Below are 19,938 nucleotides of genomic sequence, written 5' to 3'. Positions count from 1 at the left end.
ATTGTCAGAGGCAGCCTCTTGGGAGTGGGACAGCAGGAGAGCTGGGTGAGGAGGGGATGTTGTCTGCAGGCTTTGATGGCCATAGCACTGGGGAACCTTACACTGTCTTTAAATAACAGCAGCAGTGCTGCAGCTTTGCTTCATAGCAGGGCTGGCCAGCTGGGCAACCAGGAGAACCAAGCCCTGGAGCCTTCCAAACCCACACATCAAAGTTCACAGATTCACAGAATGGGTTGGGTGGGACCCAGTTCCAACCCCTCTGCCATGGGCAAGGGACACCTCCACCAGCCCAGGCTGCTCAAGGTCTCATCCAGCCTGGCCTTGAACAGCTCCAGGGAGGGGGCAACCATGACCTCCCTGGGCAGCACAACCCCCCCTTGCTCTGTGTTCAGCAGAGGGAAGGTAAGACAGAATGAACCCCAAAGCAAAGAGGACATACTGGAGTGCTGGTGAGCTCCTTGTCATTGAAGATCAAATGCAGCTCTGCCTTTGGTGACAGCTTTTCAACCTCCAGCCACAGCCTCACTTCTCCTTTCTCCAGAACATCAATGTTCCAGCCAGATATCAGCTTGATCACTGGGAAAGAAAGAGAGCCACAGAGGGGAGTTCCCAGGCAAAGCCCAGCCCTGGGCTCAGGCAGGGCTGTGGCAGGGTTCCCCTTTCAGGCTGCACACAGAGCAGTGGCTCCCCAGGGATCCAGCTTACAGGGGTTCCTGATCTCATGGCTGCGCTTCAACAGCTTGTCCAGATCTGCAAGGCAGAGAAGAAGTCACTTAGCTTAGCACAGCTGAGCCAAACCAAGCTCATGTTGGGGCTTTAGTGAGTTTGCTAGTGAGCTTTATTCATGTCAAGAAGAATAAAGGCAAACCAGCAGGTGCTGGGGAGGCCTGGGAAGGGTTGTGGAGGGACTTTTGACCAGGGCTTGCAGTGCCAGGGGGAGAGGGATGGATTGTAGCTGGAGGAGGGGAGGCTGAGCCTGGAGATTGGAAGAAATTCTTTCCAGTGAGGGTGGGGAGACACTGGGACAGGTTGCCCAGGGAGGTTCTGGTTGTCCCCTCCCTGGAGATGCTCAAGGCCAGGCTGAATGAGACCTTGAGGTCTAGTGGAGGTGTCCCTGCCCACGGCAGGGGGTTGGAACTGGATGATCTTTGAGGTCCCTTCCAACCCAACCCAACCCAACCCAGGCAGCTATGAATCCAATGTTGGTTGTACCAGTTCAGGAAGCATCTTAAGGAGGTTTGAAATCATTGGGATAGTGTAGCTGTGAAACTGAACTGTGATGGAAACCCAGCCTTCCAGAAGCATGGAATCTTTTCTTGGGGGACTGTAAAAGAAACTCCCCCTGAGCCTTCAAGGCATGAGAAACATCTTCCTGATGATGTCACTGCCATGAAATGAGCTCAGTCCCTTGCTGCTCCCCTGCAGGAAACCTGACTCCCAGCATCCTAGAGGAGCAAATTGTGGCCCAGCAGATCATTGTTCTGGTCAGTTATCAGTTCTTACCTTCCTGTGTTAGAGTGCAGCTGGCAGAGATGTCCTCATCCACATCTGTGACCTCCACTGAGTAGACCCCCAGGTCCTTTTCTGAAGGGGCTTTCAGTTTCAGCTTAGACCTTAAAAGTAAACCCAACAATGATTACAACAGTTCTTTCCCTCAACCCCCATGCCTTCTGTAACAGAATGCAGTGCACCTGGGCCACCCAAGGGACTGCTCTGTCATTTATATGGGACACTGAGGAGCAAGGGAACCTCAGAGCTGCCTTCTGATGCCTGGAGGGATCCTCCAGGAAGGCTGCAGAGAGACTTTTCATGAGGGTGTCTGGAGCCAGGCCAAGGGGGAAGGGTTTGAAGCTGAGGCAGAGCAGGGACAGACTGGAGCTGAGGGAGAAGTTCTTCAGCAGGAGGGTGGTGAGGCTCTGGCACAGGCTGCCCAGGGAGGCTGTGGCTGCCTCCTGCCTGGGGGTGTTCAGAACAGGCTGGATGAGGCCTTGAGCAGCTGAGTCTGGCTGAGAGGTGGCTCTGAGGATTCCATTATCTCACTGTCCATGACCTACTCACTTATTGCCTTTCTCCTCAGTCTGGACTCTGTCAGCATCTGGTGGTCCTTTGTAGTCCTTTGACCAGATAAACTCAGAGGAGTCATTCTTCTCAGGTGCTTCAAAAGCCAGGTAGATGAACCCCTCCTCATCAACTCCCACTTCAATTTCATTTGTGCCTGCATGGTAGAGAAGCCCACAGAAGATCCTTACCAGAACACATCAGAGCTTAGCTTCTGGGCATCCAACTCCACAAACCAGACAGTGCCCAGCTGGAGCCAATTGCTCTGGGCAGTCTGATGTGCTGATCTGCCCCTTGACTCTGCTCTGCTGAGACCCCCATCTCCAACACTGCTTCCAGTCCTGGTGTCCCCAGCATATTAAGGACACAGAGCTGGGGAGTGAGTCTAGAGGAGGCCACAAAGATGATCCAAGGGCTGAAGCACCTCTGCAATGAGCACAGGCTGAGGGATTTGGGGTTCTTCAGCCTGGAGAGGAGAAGATTCCAGGGGGACCTTAGAGCTGCCTTCCAGTACCTGAAGGGATCCTACAGGAAGGCTGCAGAGGTTGTGGCTGCCTCCTCCCTGGGGGTGCCCAAGGCCAAGTTGCATGAGGCCTTGAGCAGCTGAGTGTAGTTGAGAGGTTGGAGGAGATGATCTCTGAGGTGCCTTCCAACCTCAGCCATTCTGGAATGTTCTGGCTGAGGCTCTGGGTAGGATAGCTGTGGCTGATGTTTCATAAGCAGTTCTTTACCAGAGTCATCACAGGGTTCACACTCACACAGCCTCCTCTCTCCCTTTCATACCAGGTTTGGTTTTAGCCACCACAGGATCTGAGGGGAGTGAAGGAGGTCCAACTCCAGCCTTGTTCAGGGCTCTTACTCTGAAAACATAGCATGTGCCTGTCTCCAGATCTGAAACCTGCAGGAAACAACAGCAGCAGCTGACATGAAGCTGAATGAGAAGCAGCAGCTGGACACAAAGCACAGACACAGACCTGCAGATGAGTGCTGCCTGTGGGCTGCTTGTTTATTTGTTTCCATTCCTCTGCCCCTTCTTCACACATCTCCACGTAGTAGCCTGTGACTGGGCCTGCTCCTGTGTACAGTGGTGCTTCCCAGTGGAGCCTCAGGGACGAGTCTCTCACTTCAGTGCACCTCACATCATAAGGAGGACCTGCTCAAAGAGGGGCAGGCTGTCAAACACCGGCCTCAGAGGTACTGCTGGGAGCACTCTGAGTGGGAGGTCAGAGAGCAGGGAGGTTTAAGGTGACAAGTCCCTGATCTAGGCCAGCCTAGAGGTCCTTTCCAACCCTCCCCCAATGAGCTGCAGAGAGAGTTTCTGAGCTCAAGCATGCAGAGCTGGTCTGGTGGTGTTTGCTCCAGGTTCTTCCCCCCTGGCACCAAGAGCATTGCCGATGTCTGGCTGCTGTCCCTTCCCTGCAGGCATCTGGGTGCCCTTCTGTACTGGGAACCCCCTTTATCCAGGCCTAGAGCTTTCAGAAGTGCCTTGGGCTCCCAGGAGGGTGCTCTGGTGTCAGTGCTGTGCCCTTCCTGGGCAGATACCTGGCTCTGGCATCGTCCACTCCTCACACCTGAACCAGGCGCTGGGCTCGGAGGGCTGCCCCACGCCGGCCGCGTTCAGGGCACGGCCACGGAACTCGTACAGGTGACCTTCCTGCAGGCTGCTCACCTTGGGGTTCAGAAGTGCAAAGAGATTATTACAGCCCTGCATGGTTGTGGTCCTGTGGGGGGAGGAAGAGAGTCCTAGACTGGAGGAAGCAGAGCGAGTCTGGGGCTGGGCTCTTGTCGGTGGTGCCCCGGGACAGGACAAGGGGCACAAACTGGAAGCCAGGAGGTTCCCTCTGAGCAACTTGTTTGGTGTGAGGCTGCTGGAGGCCTGGAGCAGGCTGCCCAGAGAGGCTGTGGAGTCTCCTTCTCTGGAGAGCCTCCAACCCCCACTGACCATTGTGAAACATTTTGAAGGCATAGCCTAAAACTACCCCAGTGGCCCTGGGCAGGCTGCTGTGGGTGACCCTGCTGGAGCAGGGTGGGGGGACTGGGTGATCCCCAGAGGTCCCTTCCAACCCCTACCATGCTGGGCTTCTGTGTCCTGTGAAGAATCATCTGAGCCCTTGTTAGAGCTGCTTTTCCCAGCAGGCTTGGAAGGTTATCCCCTGAAAGGCATACCCTGTGAACTCGCTGAGGGATCGGCTGGGTGTTGACTTCGTGCCAGTCTGGCTCGGCTGCATCGTGCTGGTCCAGGAAATAGCCCAGGATCCTTGTTCCCCCCTTGTGCTTTGGGGCTTTCCAGCTGATGGTCATCTCAGCCTTGCCACAGTGCAGCAGAACAAAGTCACGTGGTGCTGAGGGACAAGCTGCAGAGAGGGCAAATGCAGGCTTGGGATCTAGGGGCTGGGAGCAGAGGTGTGGGTGTGGGCTGAGGAAATCCCTGTGTGCTCAGACCAGATGTGGTTCTGCCTGTATTGAGGCTCCCTGACACCACTTCTGCAGGGTCAAACAGAAACTGAGCAGATTTTACTTTGGAAGGCACAGCAGAAGTCACAAATGTGGCTCAGGATGTTCCCTGTGTGAGTGACAGGGAAGATGGAAGCAGCTGATAGAAGGGAGAAGGTGGAGGGGATGGAGGGTTAGATACCCAGAGCAGAGAAGGAAGGGAAGGAGGGAGGAAGGAAGAAAGGTATTTGCCAGGAAGGAAGGAGAGCAGGAGGGAAGGCAGGCAGGAAGGAAGAGGTTGCTAGGTTGTGATTGCCCTGCAGGAGTTGCCAGTGCTGGTTGGCAGTCACCAGCAGAACCAAGCACTTCAACTGGGGCCAAATGAACACTGCAAACATAACCCACTGCTGAGTCCCACTGCTCATTAGCTCTGTCCACCCTTGACAGGTATGACTGGTGACAGGAGCTGCAGGGCACAAGAAAATCAGCTCCCTGCTGCTTTGCTTATCTCCTCAGCACGATTCCCACTCCATGCAGTGAGAGCTGAGCACAAGGGCTCCCCCTCTGAGGGAAGCCACGTCGGTGCCTCTGTCCTCACTTACCTATGGCTGGCCTCACAACGATGGGATCTGTCTCTGGTGAGCTTTCACTCAGGCCTGCCTCACTGACAGATTTCACACAAAAGACATATTCCTTTCCAGGCTGCAGCCCAGGAACAGTAAACCTAGGAGAGCAAATTCAGATGTTTGGTGTTTGCTCCAAGCACAGGAGAAGAGGCTTTGGAACAGCCAGCAAAGCATCTTCACCAGCCATGCTTACTGCCAAGGCCATTCTTTGCCATTAGCAGTGCAGGGGGCACAGCAAATGGAAGCCAATAAAGCAGAGCACAGATCAGGCACAGTGCTAGAACAAACAGGACTTTTAATGTGGGCTTTTTCTGCTTGACATCTGAGCCCCCACCCCCCCAGCTAGAGGAGTCTAAACCCTATGCCTGAGTGACACTGACTGACTCTGCTGGAAAGCCAGCAGGACATGGAATGTGGTTCTGCTGATGCCACAAGCTCTGGCTGCCTTCTGCAGCTCCAGAGTCTGTGCAGGTCCAGAGTTTGCTGCCGCTCTGCTCTTGCTTAAAAGTGAGACTGTGAGCAAAGTGAAGCTTGAAGAGGGCAGATTGAGACTGGAGATGAGGGAGAAATTCTTGACAGTGAGGAGGCACTAGAGCAGGTTGCCCAGGGAGGCTGTGGATGCCTTCTCCCTGGAGGTGTTCAAGGCCAGGTTGGATGAGGCCTTGAGCAGCCTGTGCTGGTGGGAGGTGTCCCTGCAGGGGGATATGTCCCATAGCAGGGGGCATGGAACTGGGTGATCCTTAAGGTCCCTCCCAGCCCAACCCATTCTCTGAGGCTCTAAATGAAAGTCTCAGCTCTAGAAGAGGCTGTGGTGGTTGTGTGTGTGCAGACCTATGTGTGTGCAGTGAAGGAAGCTCTTTCCTTTCATCTGAACTATGACTCCAGCCACAGCCAGCAGAGTCCAAGCTGCCACCCTCAGTGAAGCCCAGGAGCTGAACTCACTGGTTGCAGGTCACAGGTTTGTTGTTGACTGTTTGCCATTCCTCTGTCCCAGTCTCCCGACAGTAAATGTAGTACCCAAGAGGCTCCAGACCATCCTTCAGCTTATCCCACTGCAAAACCACAGATGTCTTGGTGTCTCTGAAAGCTAAAACCTGAGATGGTGGAGGTAGAGCAGCTAGGAAAAAAAAAAAGAGAAGAATGAAAACAAGAGAGAAAAATCTTCATAGAAAAGTGCTAGAGGCTGAGGGAAGAGCAATGATCCACAGGCAGTTGGCCTGGCTGCTTCATTCACCTTTGCCAGAGCACTGCTTTCAGATTAGAGCAAAAGCCCAGGGAGTCATCAGGGCTGGAAGTGGCCTCCAAGGTCCCTGAGTCCAGCTGTGAAGCCAGCACTGCCAAGTCCACCACCAACTCGTGGCCCTCAGCACCACATCTCCCCAGTGTGCAAACACTTCCAGGCATGGGGACTCCAGCACTGCCCTGGGCAGCCTGGGCCAGGCCTTGACAACCCCTTTGGGGAAGAAATTGTTCCTCTTGTCCAACCTGAACCTCCCCTGGTGCAACCTGAGGCCATTTCCTCTCATCCTATCACTTGTTCTTGTGAGAAGAGCCCAACCCCCACCTGTCTCCAACCTCCTCTGAGGGAGCTGCAGGGGCACAGAAGGTCTCCCCTCAGCCTCCTCTTCTCCAGGCTGAACACTCCCAGCTCCCTCAGCTGCTCCTCCCCAGCCCTGTTCTCCAGACCCTTCCCCAGCTTCGTTGCCCTTCCTTGGACCTGCTCCAGCCTCTCTGTGTCCTTCTTGGAGCGAGGGGCCCAGGGCTGAGGCCAGCACTGGAGGTGCCTTTGCCCAGCCTCTCTCTTTGCCGTGTCTCACATCAGCTCCTGAGAGCCCACTGCAGGGTACAGAAGAGTGAGAGTGAGTCCTCAACTCTCTGGCTCAGGGAGACATGTAACAGATGTTGTCAGCTCTGCCTGGGAAGAAATCAAACCCAACCAGCCCTCTGAGGGGTCCTCCTCTCCCTGAAGCCCCCAGAACCACTCTTGAGCAGCTGTATCACTCCCTGCAGCGCTGCTCTGGGCGACCTCTCTCTTAGCACAGTGCTGGAAGCAGGCTTGGGTCAGCCCCAGGCTTGGGTCAGCCCCAGGCTTGGGTCAGCCCCAGGCTTGGGTCAGCCCCAGGCTTGGGTCAGCCCCAGGCTTGGGTCAGCCCCAGGCTTGGGTCAGCCCCAGGCTTGGGTCAGCCCCAGGCTTGGGTCAGCCCCAGGCTTGGGTCAGCCCCAGGCTTCAACCCCTCCTGATTTGATTAAGTGTAATCCCCTGGCCAGGTTTGCACTGCCCTGACCAGCTGCAAATTAATTAAGCAAGGCTTTAAGGCTTTAAGGCTTTCCTGCTATCAAAGCAGCTGCTGTGTAATCATATCCCATGCAGTTTAAAGGGAAGGCAGGGCAGGGGAAGCCACACTTCTGCTCTCATCCTGCATCTCCTTTTGCATTTCATTGCATATGCATGGGCTCATTACCTAGCTTTGCTCCAGCAGTCACAGGCTCACTGGGCAGGGATGGTTCACTGATTCCATACTTGTTAGCAGCCCTCACACGGAAGCAGTAGGATTTCCCCTCTGGGAGATCAAAGAGTGCAAACCTTGGGGAGCTAGCTGGCATCTCCAGGTTCACCATTTGCCAGGAGCTGCTGCCTGCAACTGACTGGAAAGGCAAAAACAGTTCCTGGTTTTACTCAAGCTTAAAACCTTGCTGAGCAGTAACAAAGCTGATTTTTACCAGATGAGCCTCGGGGGCCCTTCCAGCCTGGGGTTCTGTGATGTACAGGAGGGGAGGCCTGGGGGGTTGGTACTGTTTTGGTGTGTTCTGCCTTTGCCTTTGCTTTGGGTTTTGTTTGTTTGCTTTAAGAAAGCCATCCACCCTAAAACACCCACCCCAAACCCAAACAAACTAACCCCAAACCCAAACCAACCCCAAATGCAAACAAACTAACCCCAAACCAACCCCAAATGCAAACAAACTAACCCCAAATAAACCCCAAATCCAAACAAACTAACCCCAAATAAACCCCAAATCCAAACAAACTGACCCCAAACTGACCCCAAACCCAAACAAACTGACCCCAGACCCAAACAAACTGACCCCAAACTGACCCCAAACCCAAACTGACCCCAAACCCAAACTAACTGACCCCAGACCCAAACAAACCCCAAATGCAAACAAATTAACCCCAAACCAACCCCAAACCCAAACAAACTGACCCCAAACTGACCCCAACCCCAAACCAACTGACCCCAACCCCAAACAAATCCCAAACCCAAACCAACTGACCCCAAACCCAAACCAACTGACCCCAAACTCTCAGTGATGCATTTCTTGTTGAGATAATTGGGTGCTGTGGTGGTTTTGAGGCTCAGAGGCCTTTAAGGTAACCACAAAGAAACTTGGGGCTCAAAACCAGGGCAGGTTTCTACCCCAGCTTTGCTTCCTTGGCAACAGAGAGCTCCTTTGCAGCAGGAATGGTACAGCAGGTAGGCAAAGAGTGTGTGTGAGAGGAGGTTGGTAGATACTAATTAACCATCAAAATGATTAGTAGGGAACAGGCAAGTGAACTGCTGTGGTGCCCTGCTTCATGGCTTTCCCACACTTCAGGGTTCCCAGGGCAGGAACAGTCTCCCTTGCTTGTTTGTTCTCTGTTAATCATTGCTGCTTGAGTTGGTATCAAGAGTCAGGATCATAGCTCACATAAACCAGAGAGCTGGAGAGAGGCTGAAGAAGCCTTTCTGAGCTGTAGTTCCCCAGTTACCAGCCCAGGGAAGAGCCTGGCCTGAGCTGTGGGCCAGCTGAGGGATCAGTGCTTCTCTTCTGCAGTTTCCCCCCTCTGTGGTTTTCTTTCCTTACCTTTTCCACATAGTAAACCAGTGGCTCTCTGCCTCTTGGGGCTGGTTCATCCCAGGCCAAAGCCACATAATCTTCTCTGACCTCACTTGCATGAACATTGGTGGGTGGCAAGGGAATTTTAATGTGCCCTGCAGGATCAATAGGTTGTTCTTCAGTTACAATGAGGCAGGGGGAAAAAGCTCTCTTACATGAGGTTGTTTCCTCACTCTAAAGTGAGATTCCTCAGTACAAAGGAGGAGACTTAAACCCTTTGGGGACATGCAGACAAACCAGGATGACTTTAAAGCCTGTGCTGCTCAGGAGAGCTTCTGATCATAGAATCCTGGGATGGCTCAGGTTGGAAGGGACCTCAGAGCTCATCCACTCCAACCTCCCCACCATGCCCAGGGACACCTCTCAGCCAGACTCAGCTGCCCAAGGCCTTGAACACCCCCAGGCAGGAGGCAGCCACAGCCTCCCTGGGCAGCCTGTGCCAGAGCCTCACCACCCTCCTGCTGAAGAACTTCTTCCTCAGCTCCAGTCTGACCCTCCTCTGCCTCAGCTTCAAACCCTTCCCCCTTGGCCTGTCTCTGGACACCCTCTGAGCAGTCCCTGAGCAGCCCTCCTGCAGGGTCAGTGTAAATCCCTCCTCACCTTCCAGGTCATCCTGCAGAATTTCTATCGTCCTGCCTCCGTTGTATGGAATCACTGCAACGGCAGAGGGGCAGAGTCAGGCAGGAGGAGAAGATGTTTGGGGCTTGGCAAGAAAGACAGAGCCCAGGACTCTGACATTCTGTTCTATCCATGACCTCCCACATCTCATGACAGATCCAGCGAGGTGCTGTACCTGGGGTTGTCATCTTTCCTTTTCAGGACAACCCTAAGCAGGGCCAGCAAGGCAGAGCACAGCAGCACCACAGGGTCCCAGCATGGGGGAGGTTGGACCCCTGGAGGTCATCTGGTCCAACTCCCCTGCTAAAGCTGGGACACCCACAGCAGGTTCATAGAAACATAGAATGGTTTAGGTTGGAAGGGAGCTCCAAAGCTCATCCAGTCCAATCCCCTGCAGGCAGCAGGGACATCCTCCACAGATCACCTTGCTCAGAGCCTTGTCCAGCCTCACCTTGAGTATCTCCAGGGATGGAGCCTCAATCACCTCCCTGGGCAACCTGCTGCAGTGTTCCACCACCCTCCTGGTGCAGAACTTGCTCCTCACATCCAATCTCAACCTGCTCTGCTCTCATTTCAAACCATTGCTCCTGGTCCTGTCCCTGCAGGCCTTTGGGAGCAGTCCCTCTGCAGCCTTCTGGTAGCCCCCTTCAGGTACCAGAAGGCTGCTCTAAGGTCTCCCCAGAGCCTTTTTTCCTCCATGTTGTTCAGGATCACATCCAGATTTGGAATCAGAGGAGGAGGCTCCACAGCCTCCCAGGGCAGCCTGCTCCAGGGCTCTGGAGCCTCACAGCAAAGATTTTGTTGCAGTGATGTTAGTGAGGAGCTGGACAGTGTGCACCCAGTGCTCCCTGCAGCCTCAGGCTGCAGTCAGGGAGCAAACTGCCCTGGATTTAGTACAGACCTGTCACTCTCTTGTCCCTGCTGGAGTCAGAGGTTGTGACTGGGTCACTGGCTCTGGAAGGGTGGCTGATGCCCTCCTTGTTGACAGCCTTGACTCGGAACTGGTATGTCTGCCCCTCAGCAAGGCCCAGCACAGGGTATCTGCAGGTCTTCACAGGCTTCTCATTGCATGGCACCCAATCCTCTGACCCAGCTACACACCTGCAATAAAACACAGCCCATGGAACTCCTCTGGGGCTTTTCCACAGGCTGATCAGGAGCTTCCTTGCTTCCTTTTGCTCCAAGGTGCTTAGCAAGCAGACCTTTCAATGTAGTATCCCAGGACTGGGCTTCCTCCATGGTCACTGGGTGCCACCCAGGAAAGAGTCAGGCAGTCTTTGTTGACATCATGGCATTTCAGGCTGAGGGGGGCTCCAGGGGCTCCAGCTGCCTCTGCTGCAGCATCTGAAGAAACACCAAGTGACAGTGCCTAGAGTCACAGAGTGGTAGGGGTTGGAAGGGACCTCCAGAGATCATCCAGCCCAGCCCCTCTGCCAGGGCAGCTCACACAGCAACACATCCAGGTGGGTTTTGAAAAGCTCCAGGGAAGGAGGCTCCAGAGCCTCTCTGGACAGCCTGCTGCAGGCCTCCAGCACCCTCACACCACTCCTCATGTTGAGGTAGAACCTCCTGGGCTCCAGCTCACACCCACTGCTCCTTGCCCTATCACTGGGCACCACCCAACAGAGCCTGGCACCTCCACCCTGACACCCAGCCCTCAGGTACCTCTGGACTCAATAGCTTTACCCTGAGTGTCTAAGGGCCTACAGCCCAGTACTCCAAGCCCTGTTTTCCAACAGCTAAGTCACTGCTGAAAATAAGCTTTGGACATTCTGATGCTGCCATCCACACACAAAACCCCTGGGAGACATTTCCTGGGGCGTGAGGCTTGGGATTCCTTTAAGCCAAGGTATGAGGCAGGGAGCTTGGGAGCCTCTGGTGGCAGTAGGGCAGAATCTTGCTTGTACCTCTGACAAAGACATAAGTGGTCTGCTCCTTGTGTCCATCCAGGGAGGGGACACGGATTGTGTAGAATCCCTCATCCTCCTTGTCAGCTCTTGCCACAGTCAGAGAAGCCTCCTGGTCTTGGTACTTCAGCTGCAAACCGTCAGAGCTCTGCAGCAGCTCACCTGTGAAGCATGAGAAGGGCTAAAGGGACTCCCCCTCAACTGGTTGAGTCAGGAGTGGACTCTTTAGAATCACAGCATGCTTTAGGTTGGAAAGGACCTTTAAAGGTTGTCTAGTCCAACCCCTCTGCAGCCAGCAGGGACATCTGCAACCAGAGCAGGTTGCTCAGAGCCCCAGACAGCCTGACCTGCAATGGTTCCAGGGATGGGGAACCTACCACCTCCCTGGGCAACCTGGGCCAGGGTCTCACCACCTTCAGTGTGAAAATTTTCTTCCACCTGTCCAGTCTGAATCTCTCACTTTGAGTTCAAACCATCCCCTTCCCCTTGTCCTGTCTCCACAGGCCCTGCTCAAAAGTCTGTCCCCAGCTTTCTGCTCATCCCTTTAGGCACTGGAAGGCCACCAGAAGGTCTCCCTGGAGCCTCTTCTCCTCCAGCCTGAACCAGCCCAATTCTCTCAGCCTGGCCTTGTGGCAGAGGTGCTCCAGCACCTCTGTCTGTGGCCTCCTCTGGACCCACTCCAACAGACTCTTCTTGTCCCCTGGCTTTAGAGACATTTGATGTTTCCACTTTCCAGAACTCAGGCCCCTAACCTATTCTTAGAAGCAGAACTGTCATCACCTCCAAAACATGTTAGCATTACCCTCCTCTTGCAGAAGAGGAAACCCACAGAGGAAGCAGTAACATCTGGAGGTTGAGAGGAGCTGAGCTGAGGGATGTGGAATTCTGATTCTCCTCCATGAACATTAGGTCACAGCTAGGAACTCAAATGTGATATTGATACAGGTCTGTAAACTCAGCCCTGGCATACAAACCATCTCTGAGCCAGGCAATGTCTCGTTGGTGTTCAAGTAAGTCAGAGGAGAAGTAACAGGAGAGAGTGAAGGGCTCCTTCTCTCTTGAAAACAAAGGCTTCAGTGGGAAAGCAAAATCTGCCTCTCTGGCCATAAGGGATCCTGGGGAACAAGAGTCAAAATCAGAGTGATAAAGAGGCTTCCACAGCCTTCCTCCATTCAGAGTGGGACCTGAGCCTTGCACTTCCCAGGTGCAGTCAGGCTGACAGGAAAAGCTAAAGCTTGGGAAAAGAGAATCATAGAGGAGTCCCAGAAGGGACCCTAAAGATCCTCCAGTTCCAACCCCTTTGAATCAGAGTCCCAGGAGGGTTGGGTTGGAAGGGAGCTTAAAGACTGTCTGGTTCCAAGCCCTTTGCAGTGAGCAGGGACACCTTCCACTAGTCCATGCTGCTCAAAGCCTTGTCCAGCCTGCTCTTCAAAGAGCAGGAATGCAATCAGTAATCACAGCAATCATCTACTCACTTCTGTATATTTCTGAGTCAAATCCTGACTCCTTCCCATAATATTCTGTAAGACAAGAAGAAAATCCATTCAGCAAATCTCATGCCAGGGTTTGCTTTCCCCTCCAAAGCACACAGTGATGCTCAGCAGGCACTGTTTTTCCCCTCAAGTCAGCTCTGAACATGAACCTTCCAAGTGTCACCATGTGCTGAAACCTGAATTCATCTGGCAGCTGGTGGCCTCCACGAACAGCTGAGGATGTGTCTGAGTGGAGCAGGAGTCATAAACAGCACTGAAAGCAGGAGTGTGGCCAAACCCCTGGGTTTGAACAGCCTTCCCAGAGGAGGATGTGGGGTTCTTGAAGACCACCAGTGAGGAGGATTTCAAGTTTCAACCAACAGAAAGGGTAACTGCCCTGAGACACTGCTGGGGCTCCTGGAGCTGAGGGAAGTGTGTCCCCTGCTTCACCTGGCCTGGCCTGTGAGAACTGCTGGCATCAGAGCACAAAATGAAATGATTCAGAGCTGAAAGCTAAGAGCTGCAGCACAGCACAGGATGAAACAGAAACTTCCCCTTTTGTCTCTAGGAGCCCCAAGAACTGCACCTCAGATAATGGCTGCTTTCAGTGAGTGCTGCTGGGCAGCAGCAGAGCTCCCTCAGAGGCAAAAAAGCCCTCAAGGACTGAGTGTAAATAGCTGATGAGGGAAGAAATAGAAAGCACAAGAGGTGGAACACAGCCTCATCCCAGCTCCTGTGAGAGGTCTTTGGGGCAAGTGAACTTCTGCTGGGGGAACCACGGATCCCAGAGCCTCTCCCCTGGCATCAAGGACATTCCAGACAGCGTGGGGCCAGGGAATGCCATCAGCCTGCCTGGGGGATGAGGAATGTTTCCAGTGGAGGCAGGATTAAGGCCTTGGTGTAGTCTCTATTTTCAGAGTGGTAAATGCACACAGCAAAAGGAAGAATCATGTTACTGGGATGGCATGAGGCAGGCTCAGGGCAGGAGGGACAGCACAGGCCCCCCACCCCCTCCCAAAGAGCAGTGTTTGAGGGCTGCCTGAAATGCTCATCAGACCTGATGCAGGACACTGACCAGGCACTTGGAGGTGAAGACAGCAGCTCCATCCAAGGCTTTCTGTGACAGCCCTTATCCCATCACCATCCCTGCTCTGCTCCTATAGCTCCTGCCACGGGCAGGGACCCCTCCCACCAGCCCAAGGCCTCATCCAGCCTTGAACACCTCCAGGGAGGGCACATCCACAGCCTCTTCCTACTCTTCACAGAGTGTCTGTCTGCTCCTGTGATGTGTAGCATGGAAAATCCTCTGCAGGATCTACAGAATGTGAGTCTGTACCCAGAGGAAGATTTCCCACTCACTCCTGACAAGCACTGTGGCAAAGGAGTAGGCTTCACCATGCTGATTCTTGACTTCCACACTGTACTCAGCAGAATCTTCCAGGGAGCATCTGGAACAGAACAAAACATTTCCCCTCCTGGTTAGCTTTCAGTTACAGTTCAGATGCCACAGGACAATCCACAGGGGTTCCCCTTCAATCCCAGAAGCTAGCAGCAGATGTTTGCTGCTCTGCCTTTCCATGGCAAGACATCTGATGACTTCGTGGTCAGGTTGTTCCTCCTGGTAACCAGAAGCAAAACATTTCCAGTCCTGAGTGTGCCAAAGAGCTGTGGAGCTCCTGGTTCCACTGGAGATGTGTTTGTATCTTTGTCACAGGTGTGGTTAAGAGCTGGACTGATGCCATTCTGATTGATCCACCCTAAAGCCCCTGAAGTGCTCTTCATGAGCATGGCCTTAGCTGGAATGAGATGGTTTTGGCTGTGCCTAAAAGAGGAGCAAAAACCACACCAGGCTCTAAATTATTTGTCAGGATTTTGAACTTGGGCTTCTTGAACTTGGGATTGCTTCCTGAGCAGAGGGCTGCAGCACCTCAGGGCCTCAGCACCTGTGAGGTGAGAGTTGTGGCTGCTCATCTGGGAGTAGAGAAGGCTCTGGGGAGATCTTAAGAGCAGCCTCCCAGTGCCTGAAAGGGAGCTACAGGAGAGCTAGAGAGGGACTTTTTGCAAAGGATTGTGGTGACAGGACAAGGGGCAAGGGGCAGTGGAGAGCAGGGGAGATTTAGATTGGACTTTAGGAAGGAGTTCTTCACCATGAGAGTGGTGGAACACTGGGGGCAGGTTGCCCAGGGAGGTGGTGGAGGCCCCATCCCTGGAGACATTCAAGGTCAGGCTTGATGGGGCTCTGAGCTACCTTACCTGGCTGGGAATGTCCCTGCTCACTGCAGAGGACTCAGGCTGGATGACCTTTGGAGGCCTCTTCCAGCCCAAACCATTCTGTGATGGCAAAGGCTCAGCTCAGACACAAGAGAGTGAAGCCAAGCAGGGGCAGGTTCCAGAATTCCCTTTCTTGTTTAGCACAGGCAAAGAGGGAGAGCAGGGCTGATTGCACTGAAAGCACTCAGCCAGGAGCACAGCTCTTACCTGCTGATCTGCAGGGTCAGCATCCCAAAGGTGTTTTTGATCCTGTATTTCCCTGCTGGGGCCAGGCGAGGGTCGATCCGGACTCCGTTCTTGTACCTGGTTGGACACAAAGGAAACAGCTGAGGAGAGGGAAAGTGCCTGGGAAATGATCCCTCCCTGGAAATCAGCCATGCCAAGCACAACAGAGGCTCAACAAAACGAGGAGCAGACACAATTCCTTCTCTTACAGGTCCCCCACATCAACCCCAACCAGCCTTGCAGCTAACCTGGATCCCTTCCTGTCCTGTGCCTGCTCCCTCCCTAGGGCTGCTTGCAGGCTGCCTACAGACAGCTCAGTGCTGGCTTGGACAGCTCAGTGCTGGCTTGGTGCTTCCTGCTCACTCTGCTCCCTGCTTTCCAGGTTGTGTGAGGGAGTTGGAGCAGATGTCTCTGGCTCCTTTGTGTTCACTGGGGATCTGTGGGAGGTTCATGTTCTAGCTGCTCTGAGAATAATTCAAAGAGGCCACAGGATTTCAGGAGCTCTGATGGTGCTGCCTGCAAAGTCATTCATAATCCAAATGTCTGCCCAGTTCAAACCTTCCCTGGCAGGAATGGTCAAAGAGAGCAAAGTACACCTTGCAAATTGGTTTGGTTTCGAGGTGCTTTCATTTATTGCCATCCCTCTGTCTGCTGTGAGCAGTAAATGCCTCAGCCAGGCTCAGGACAGAACATGTCAGAGAAGCACAGCATCTCCCCATCTCACTTCCTGCCCTGTGGTTTGGTGAATACTCAGAGCTGGTTTGGATTTTACAGCTGGCAGAAGCAGCAGCAGGTCAATGCTGCAGCACTCACGGCAGCCACAGCAGCCAAGCCTTGCTGATGTGCATCTGTGTGGTGATTTAGTGCTGCCAGGAGGCTCTGGTTTATGAGCCTTCAGTCTCCATGAATATTCCCCAGCAGGAGCCCTGCAGGAGTGTCCACTGCCTCCACAGCCCACTCAACACTCAATGTCTTTACTGCTTTTGATGGTGGAGGGTTGAAAGTGTGCTTTCTGAAGCTCTCCCTTCCTTCCTTCAGCAGGACGCAGCTGTTACTCCCCTGGCTGCTTCCTGAGACGCACACAGGGCTGTGAAGCACACAGGCAGCAGGAGTCCCTGCTGCCCTCTGACGTACCAAGTGACCTGTGGTGGTGGGGAAGCCAGGACAGTGCATGCCAGCTTCACCTCCATCCTCTCCCAGACTGTGTGTGCTCTGAGGGGGATCCAGAGCATGGGGGCTCGCCCCGACCGCAGCTCGATGTATTCCTTCTCCATCTGTGCCTTCTCCACCGCCTGTGACAGGGACAGACTCAGACAAAGCAAGAGAAGGGACTGGACAAAGGGGATCCCTGGCACAGGGATCCCCAGTGGCAGCAGGGGAAGGCCTTACAGAATCGAGGTTGGAGAAGACCTCTAAGATGACCAAGATCAGCCATCAACCTAAGGCCACCATGCCCTGCTCTCGAGTGCCATGGCCTCACCTGTTCTGAACACTTTCAGGGCTGGTGACTCCACACCTCCCTGGGCAGCCCATTCCAGAGTCTCACCACCCTCACTTGAAGAATTTCTTCCTCAGCTCCAGTCTAACCCTGCTCTCCCTCAGCTTCAAACCCTTCCCCCTTGGCCTGTCTCCAGACACCCTCATGAAAAGCCTCCCTGGAGAATCCCTTCAGGTATTGAAAGGCAGCTCTGAGGTCCCCCCAGAGCCTTCTCTTCTCCAGGCTGAACCACCCTAGCTCCCTCAGCCTGTGCTCACAGCAGAGGTTACTTAGGAATACAAACCAGTGCCCGGGAGAGGGGAGCAGCGCCGGGGAGAGGAGAGCAGCGCCGGGGAGAGGAGAGCAGCACCCGGCAGAGGAGAGCAGCACCCGGGAGAGGGGAGCAGCACCCGGGAGAGGAGAGCAGCACCCGGGAGAGGAGAGCAGCACCCGGGAGAGGAGAGCAGCGCCTGGGAGAGGAGAGCAGCGCCGGGGAGAGGGGAGCAGCACCCGGGAGAGGAGAGCAGCACCCGGGAGAGGGGAGAAGGGAGCAGCGCCTGGGAGAGGGGAGCAGCGCCGGGGAGAGGGGAGCAGCGCCGGGGAGAGGGGAGCAGCGCCCTGGGAGAGGGGAGAGGAGAGCAGCGCCCGGGAGAGGGGAGAGGAGAGCAGCGCCTGGGAGAGGACAGCAGCACCCGGGAGAGGGGAGAGGGGAGCAGCGCCGGGGAGAGGGGAGAGGAGAGCAGCGCCGGGGAGAGGGGAGCAGCACCCGGGAGAGGAGAGCAGCACCCGGGAGAGGGGAGAAGGGAGCAGCGCCTGGGAGAGGGGAGCAGCGCCGGGGAGAGGGGAGCAGCGCCCTGGGAGAGGGGAGCAGCGCCGGGGAGAGGGGAGAGGGGAGCAGCGCCTGGGAGAGGGGAGCAGCGCCGGGGAGAGGAGAGCAGCACCCGGGAGAGGGGAGAGGAGAGCAGCGCCTGGGAGAGGGGAGAGGGGAGCGGCGCCCTGGGAGAGGGGAGAGGAGAGCAGCACCCGGGAGAGGAGAGCAGCACCCGGGAGAGGAGAGCAGCACCCGGGAGAGGGGAGCGGGGAGCGGCGCCCTGGGAGAGGGGAACAGCGCCCGGGAGAGGGGAGCAGCGCCAATGCCTTGTCCTCATTCCTAACGGTGTAGAGGTCACCCCATGCCCAGCTAGGTTTGGTGTCCTCTCCGTTTTGCTGGTTAGTGTTGACAGCTTCGATGCTGCTGGCAGTTGTGCCCCGGCGGAGCTGCCCGCTCTGACCTTCCTGCGCAGGGCCTTGCGGTCGGCTCTGGCGCGCAGCAGGCGGCAGTCCCTGATCACCTCCTCCTCCAGCTTCTCCATCTCATTCCCAAAACGAACTCTCTTTTCTCCCCTCTGCTCCAGCTCTAGGATGGCAGCTTCTCTTCTTGCTTTATAATCCCTGTAACACAGGATGAGAGAAACCAACTCCAGACTGAACAGCCTAAAACTCCCTGTGAGGACAGACAGAGTTGGAGCTGTTCAGTCTGGAGAGAAGGCTCCTAGGAGACCTTCTTGTGGCCTTCTAGTATCTGAAGGGGGCTACAAGAAAGCTGGGGAGGGACTTTTGAGGGTGTCAGGGAGTGATAGGAGCTGGGGGGGAATGGAGCAAAACTGGAAATGGGTACATTTAGATTGGATGTTAGGAAGAAGTTCTTCCCCATGAGGGTGGTGAGAGACTGGCACAGGTTGCCCTGGGAGGTGGTTGAGGCTCCTTCCCTGGAGATACTAAAGGTGAGGCTGGGCAGGGCTCTGGGCAGCCTGATCTAGTGGAGGATGTCCCTGCTGACTGCAGAGGGGGTTGGACTGGATGACCTTTGGAGGTCCCTTCCAACCCAGACCATTCTATGATTCCATATTACCAATGACCCCTTAGGTTGTTCAGCCATCAGCCAAGGATGGACAGCAGGATCGGTACCAAGTTTCTGTAGGGCAGAGGAGGAGTTCCATCTGTTAGCAGCAATGTATTAATCTGACTCCACGTGTTCCTCTGCAGCCTGGCTCCCCTGAAGCAGGTGAGCAGGACATCTGTCCTCACTGGCACAAGGAGCAAGGCACTGTGGTTTAGTTTCTTGCATTTTAGCTGAGGCCTGGCATTTTTCTTCTTAAGGAAGGGACCTCCTGCTTGACTCTGCTCTTTTTGCCCCCAACACATGAGCTGGGACCTGGGAGCCCTTGATCCAAAGCTGATGTCCTGTGCAGGGGTGGTGTCTGAAGGGGGTCTGACTCACTGCGGTATTTCGGAGGTCAAGGCAAGGGCAGCTGCTATGGATAGCTCTGCAGGGCTGAAGGTCTCCTCTTCCTCACTTCCAGGGGCAGGCACACATGAAAGAACCCAGACAAAGTTCCACACTTTGAGAAACTCAGAGTTCAACAAATGTGTGGAGGCTCAGTGCCCAGTGCAGGAGGTGCTGTCTGGACCTGATGTGCTCAGCCTGTGCCTCGCCCTGGGCCTTACCTGGACTTGAACTTTTTCTTTCTCGTTGTGGAGGTCATCTGCAAGCTCTGTTGCCTCTCTTCCTTTTGCTCCTCCTCTCTGTGGTGGAAGAAGGTTCGGGTTCCCATGCTGGGCTGTGAAAAATGGACTTTCTAGCTGGAAGAGGGTAAAACAGAGAGTGGCTGTCAAGTCAGACACCTGAATGGAATCTCTTTGAGCTGTCACCAAGCCCTTGCTTTGCTCTGGCATTCAGGAAGGTTCACAAACTACAACCTTCTGGCATTCAGCCTGGGAAGGGGGTTTGTTTCATGATGCTTCTGTGAAGAATGGAGTCAGAAGAAGAAATTAGGAAGTCTTTAAAGGCAGCTGAAGCTGTAACAGAGCAGTAAGTAGGCAGCATTTTGGGGGCTAGATTTTGTGTTCTTGGGACTGATCTGATGCTCTGAACCTGGTGGCTCTTCTGCCAGGCAGTCCCATTAGATCAGACCCCCAGCACAGCCTGTAGATGG

General features: G+C 54.6%; 1 protein-coding gene across 1 annotated transcript in view; it reads right to left on the bottom strand.

The window, feature by feature from the left end:
* The window catches only part of MYOM3 (myomesin 3), a 32,956-nt gene extending 13,386 nt beyond the window's left edge, over positions 1–19,570 (bottom strand). Inside the window, exons 1-24 of the mRNA XM_009908449.2 lie at positions 19,451–19,570; positions 19,224–19,298; positions 18,235–18,394; positions 16,621–16,778; positions 15,469–15,564; positions 14,350–14,438; positions 12,994–13,038; positions 12,493–12,633; positions 11,519–11,680; positions 10,814–10,955; positions 10,513–10,712; positions 9,594–9,647; positions 8,961–9,088; positions 7,580–7,763; positions 6,060–6,234; positions 5,094–5,215; positions 4,225–4,412; positions 3,601–3,727; positions 3,033–3,211; positions 2,842–2,956; positions 2,059–2,215; positions 1,504–1,613; positions 706–750; positions 440–576 (exon numbers count right to left, since the gene is read on the bottom strand). Of these exons, the coding sequence (XP_009906751.1) occupies positions 440–576; positions 706–750; positions 1,504–1,613; positions 2,059–2,215; positions 2,842–2,956; positions 3,033–3,211; positions 3,601–3,727; positions 4,225–4,412; positions 5,094–5,215; positions 6,060–6,234; positions 7,580–7,763; positions 8,961–9,088; positions 9,594–9,647; positions 10,513–10,712; positions 10,814–10,955; positions 11,519–11,680; positions 12,493–12,633; positions 12,994–13,038; positions 14,350–14,438; positions 15,469–15,564; positions 16,621–16,778; positions 18,235–18,394; positions 19,224–19,298; positions 19,451–19,557 (3,096 nt within the window). The 5' untranslated portion in view covers positions 19,558–19,570. The remainder of the gene's footprint in view (positions 1–439; positions 577–705; positions 751–1,503; positions 1,614–2,058; positions 2,216–2,841; positions 2,957–3,032; positions 3,212–3,600; positions 3,728–4,224; positions 4,413–5,093; positions 5,216–6,059; positions 6,235–7,579; positions 7,764–8,960; positions 9,089–9,593; positions 9,648–10,512; positions 10,713–10,813; positions 10,956–11,518; positions 11,681–12,492; positions 12,634–12,993; positions 13,039–14,349; positions 14,439–15,468; positions 15,565–16,620; positions 16,779–18,234; positions 18,395–19,223; positions 19,299–19,450) is intronic.
* Between the last annotated feature and the right edge of the window lie 368 nt (positions 19,571–19,938).

This window comes from Dryobates pubescens, chromosome 20 (genome assembly GCF_014839835.1).
Source record: "Dryobates pubescens isolate bDryPub1 chromosome 20, bDryPub1.pri, whole genome shotgun sequence".
In the NCBI taxonomy this organism is placed as follows: Eukaryota; Metazoa; Chordata; class Aves; order Piciformes; family Picidae; genus Dryobates; species Dryobates pubescens.
The sequence above is the reverse complement of the archived record's forward strand: the minus strand, read 5'-3'. Positions and strand labels throughout refer to the sequence as shown.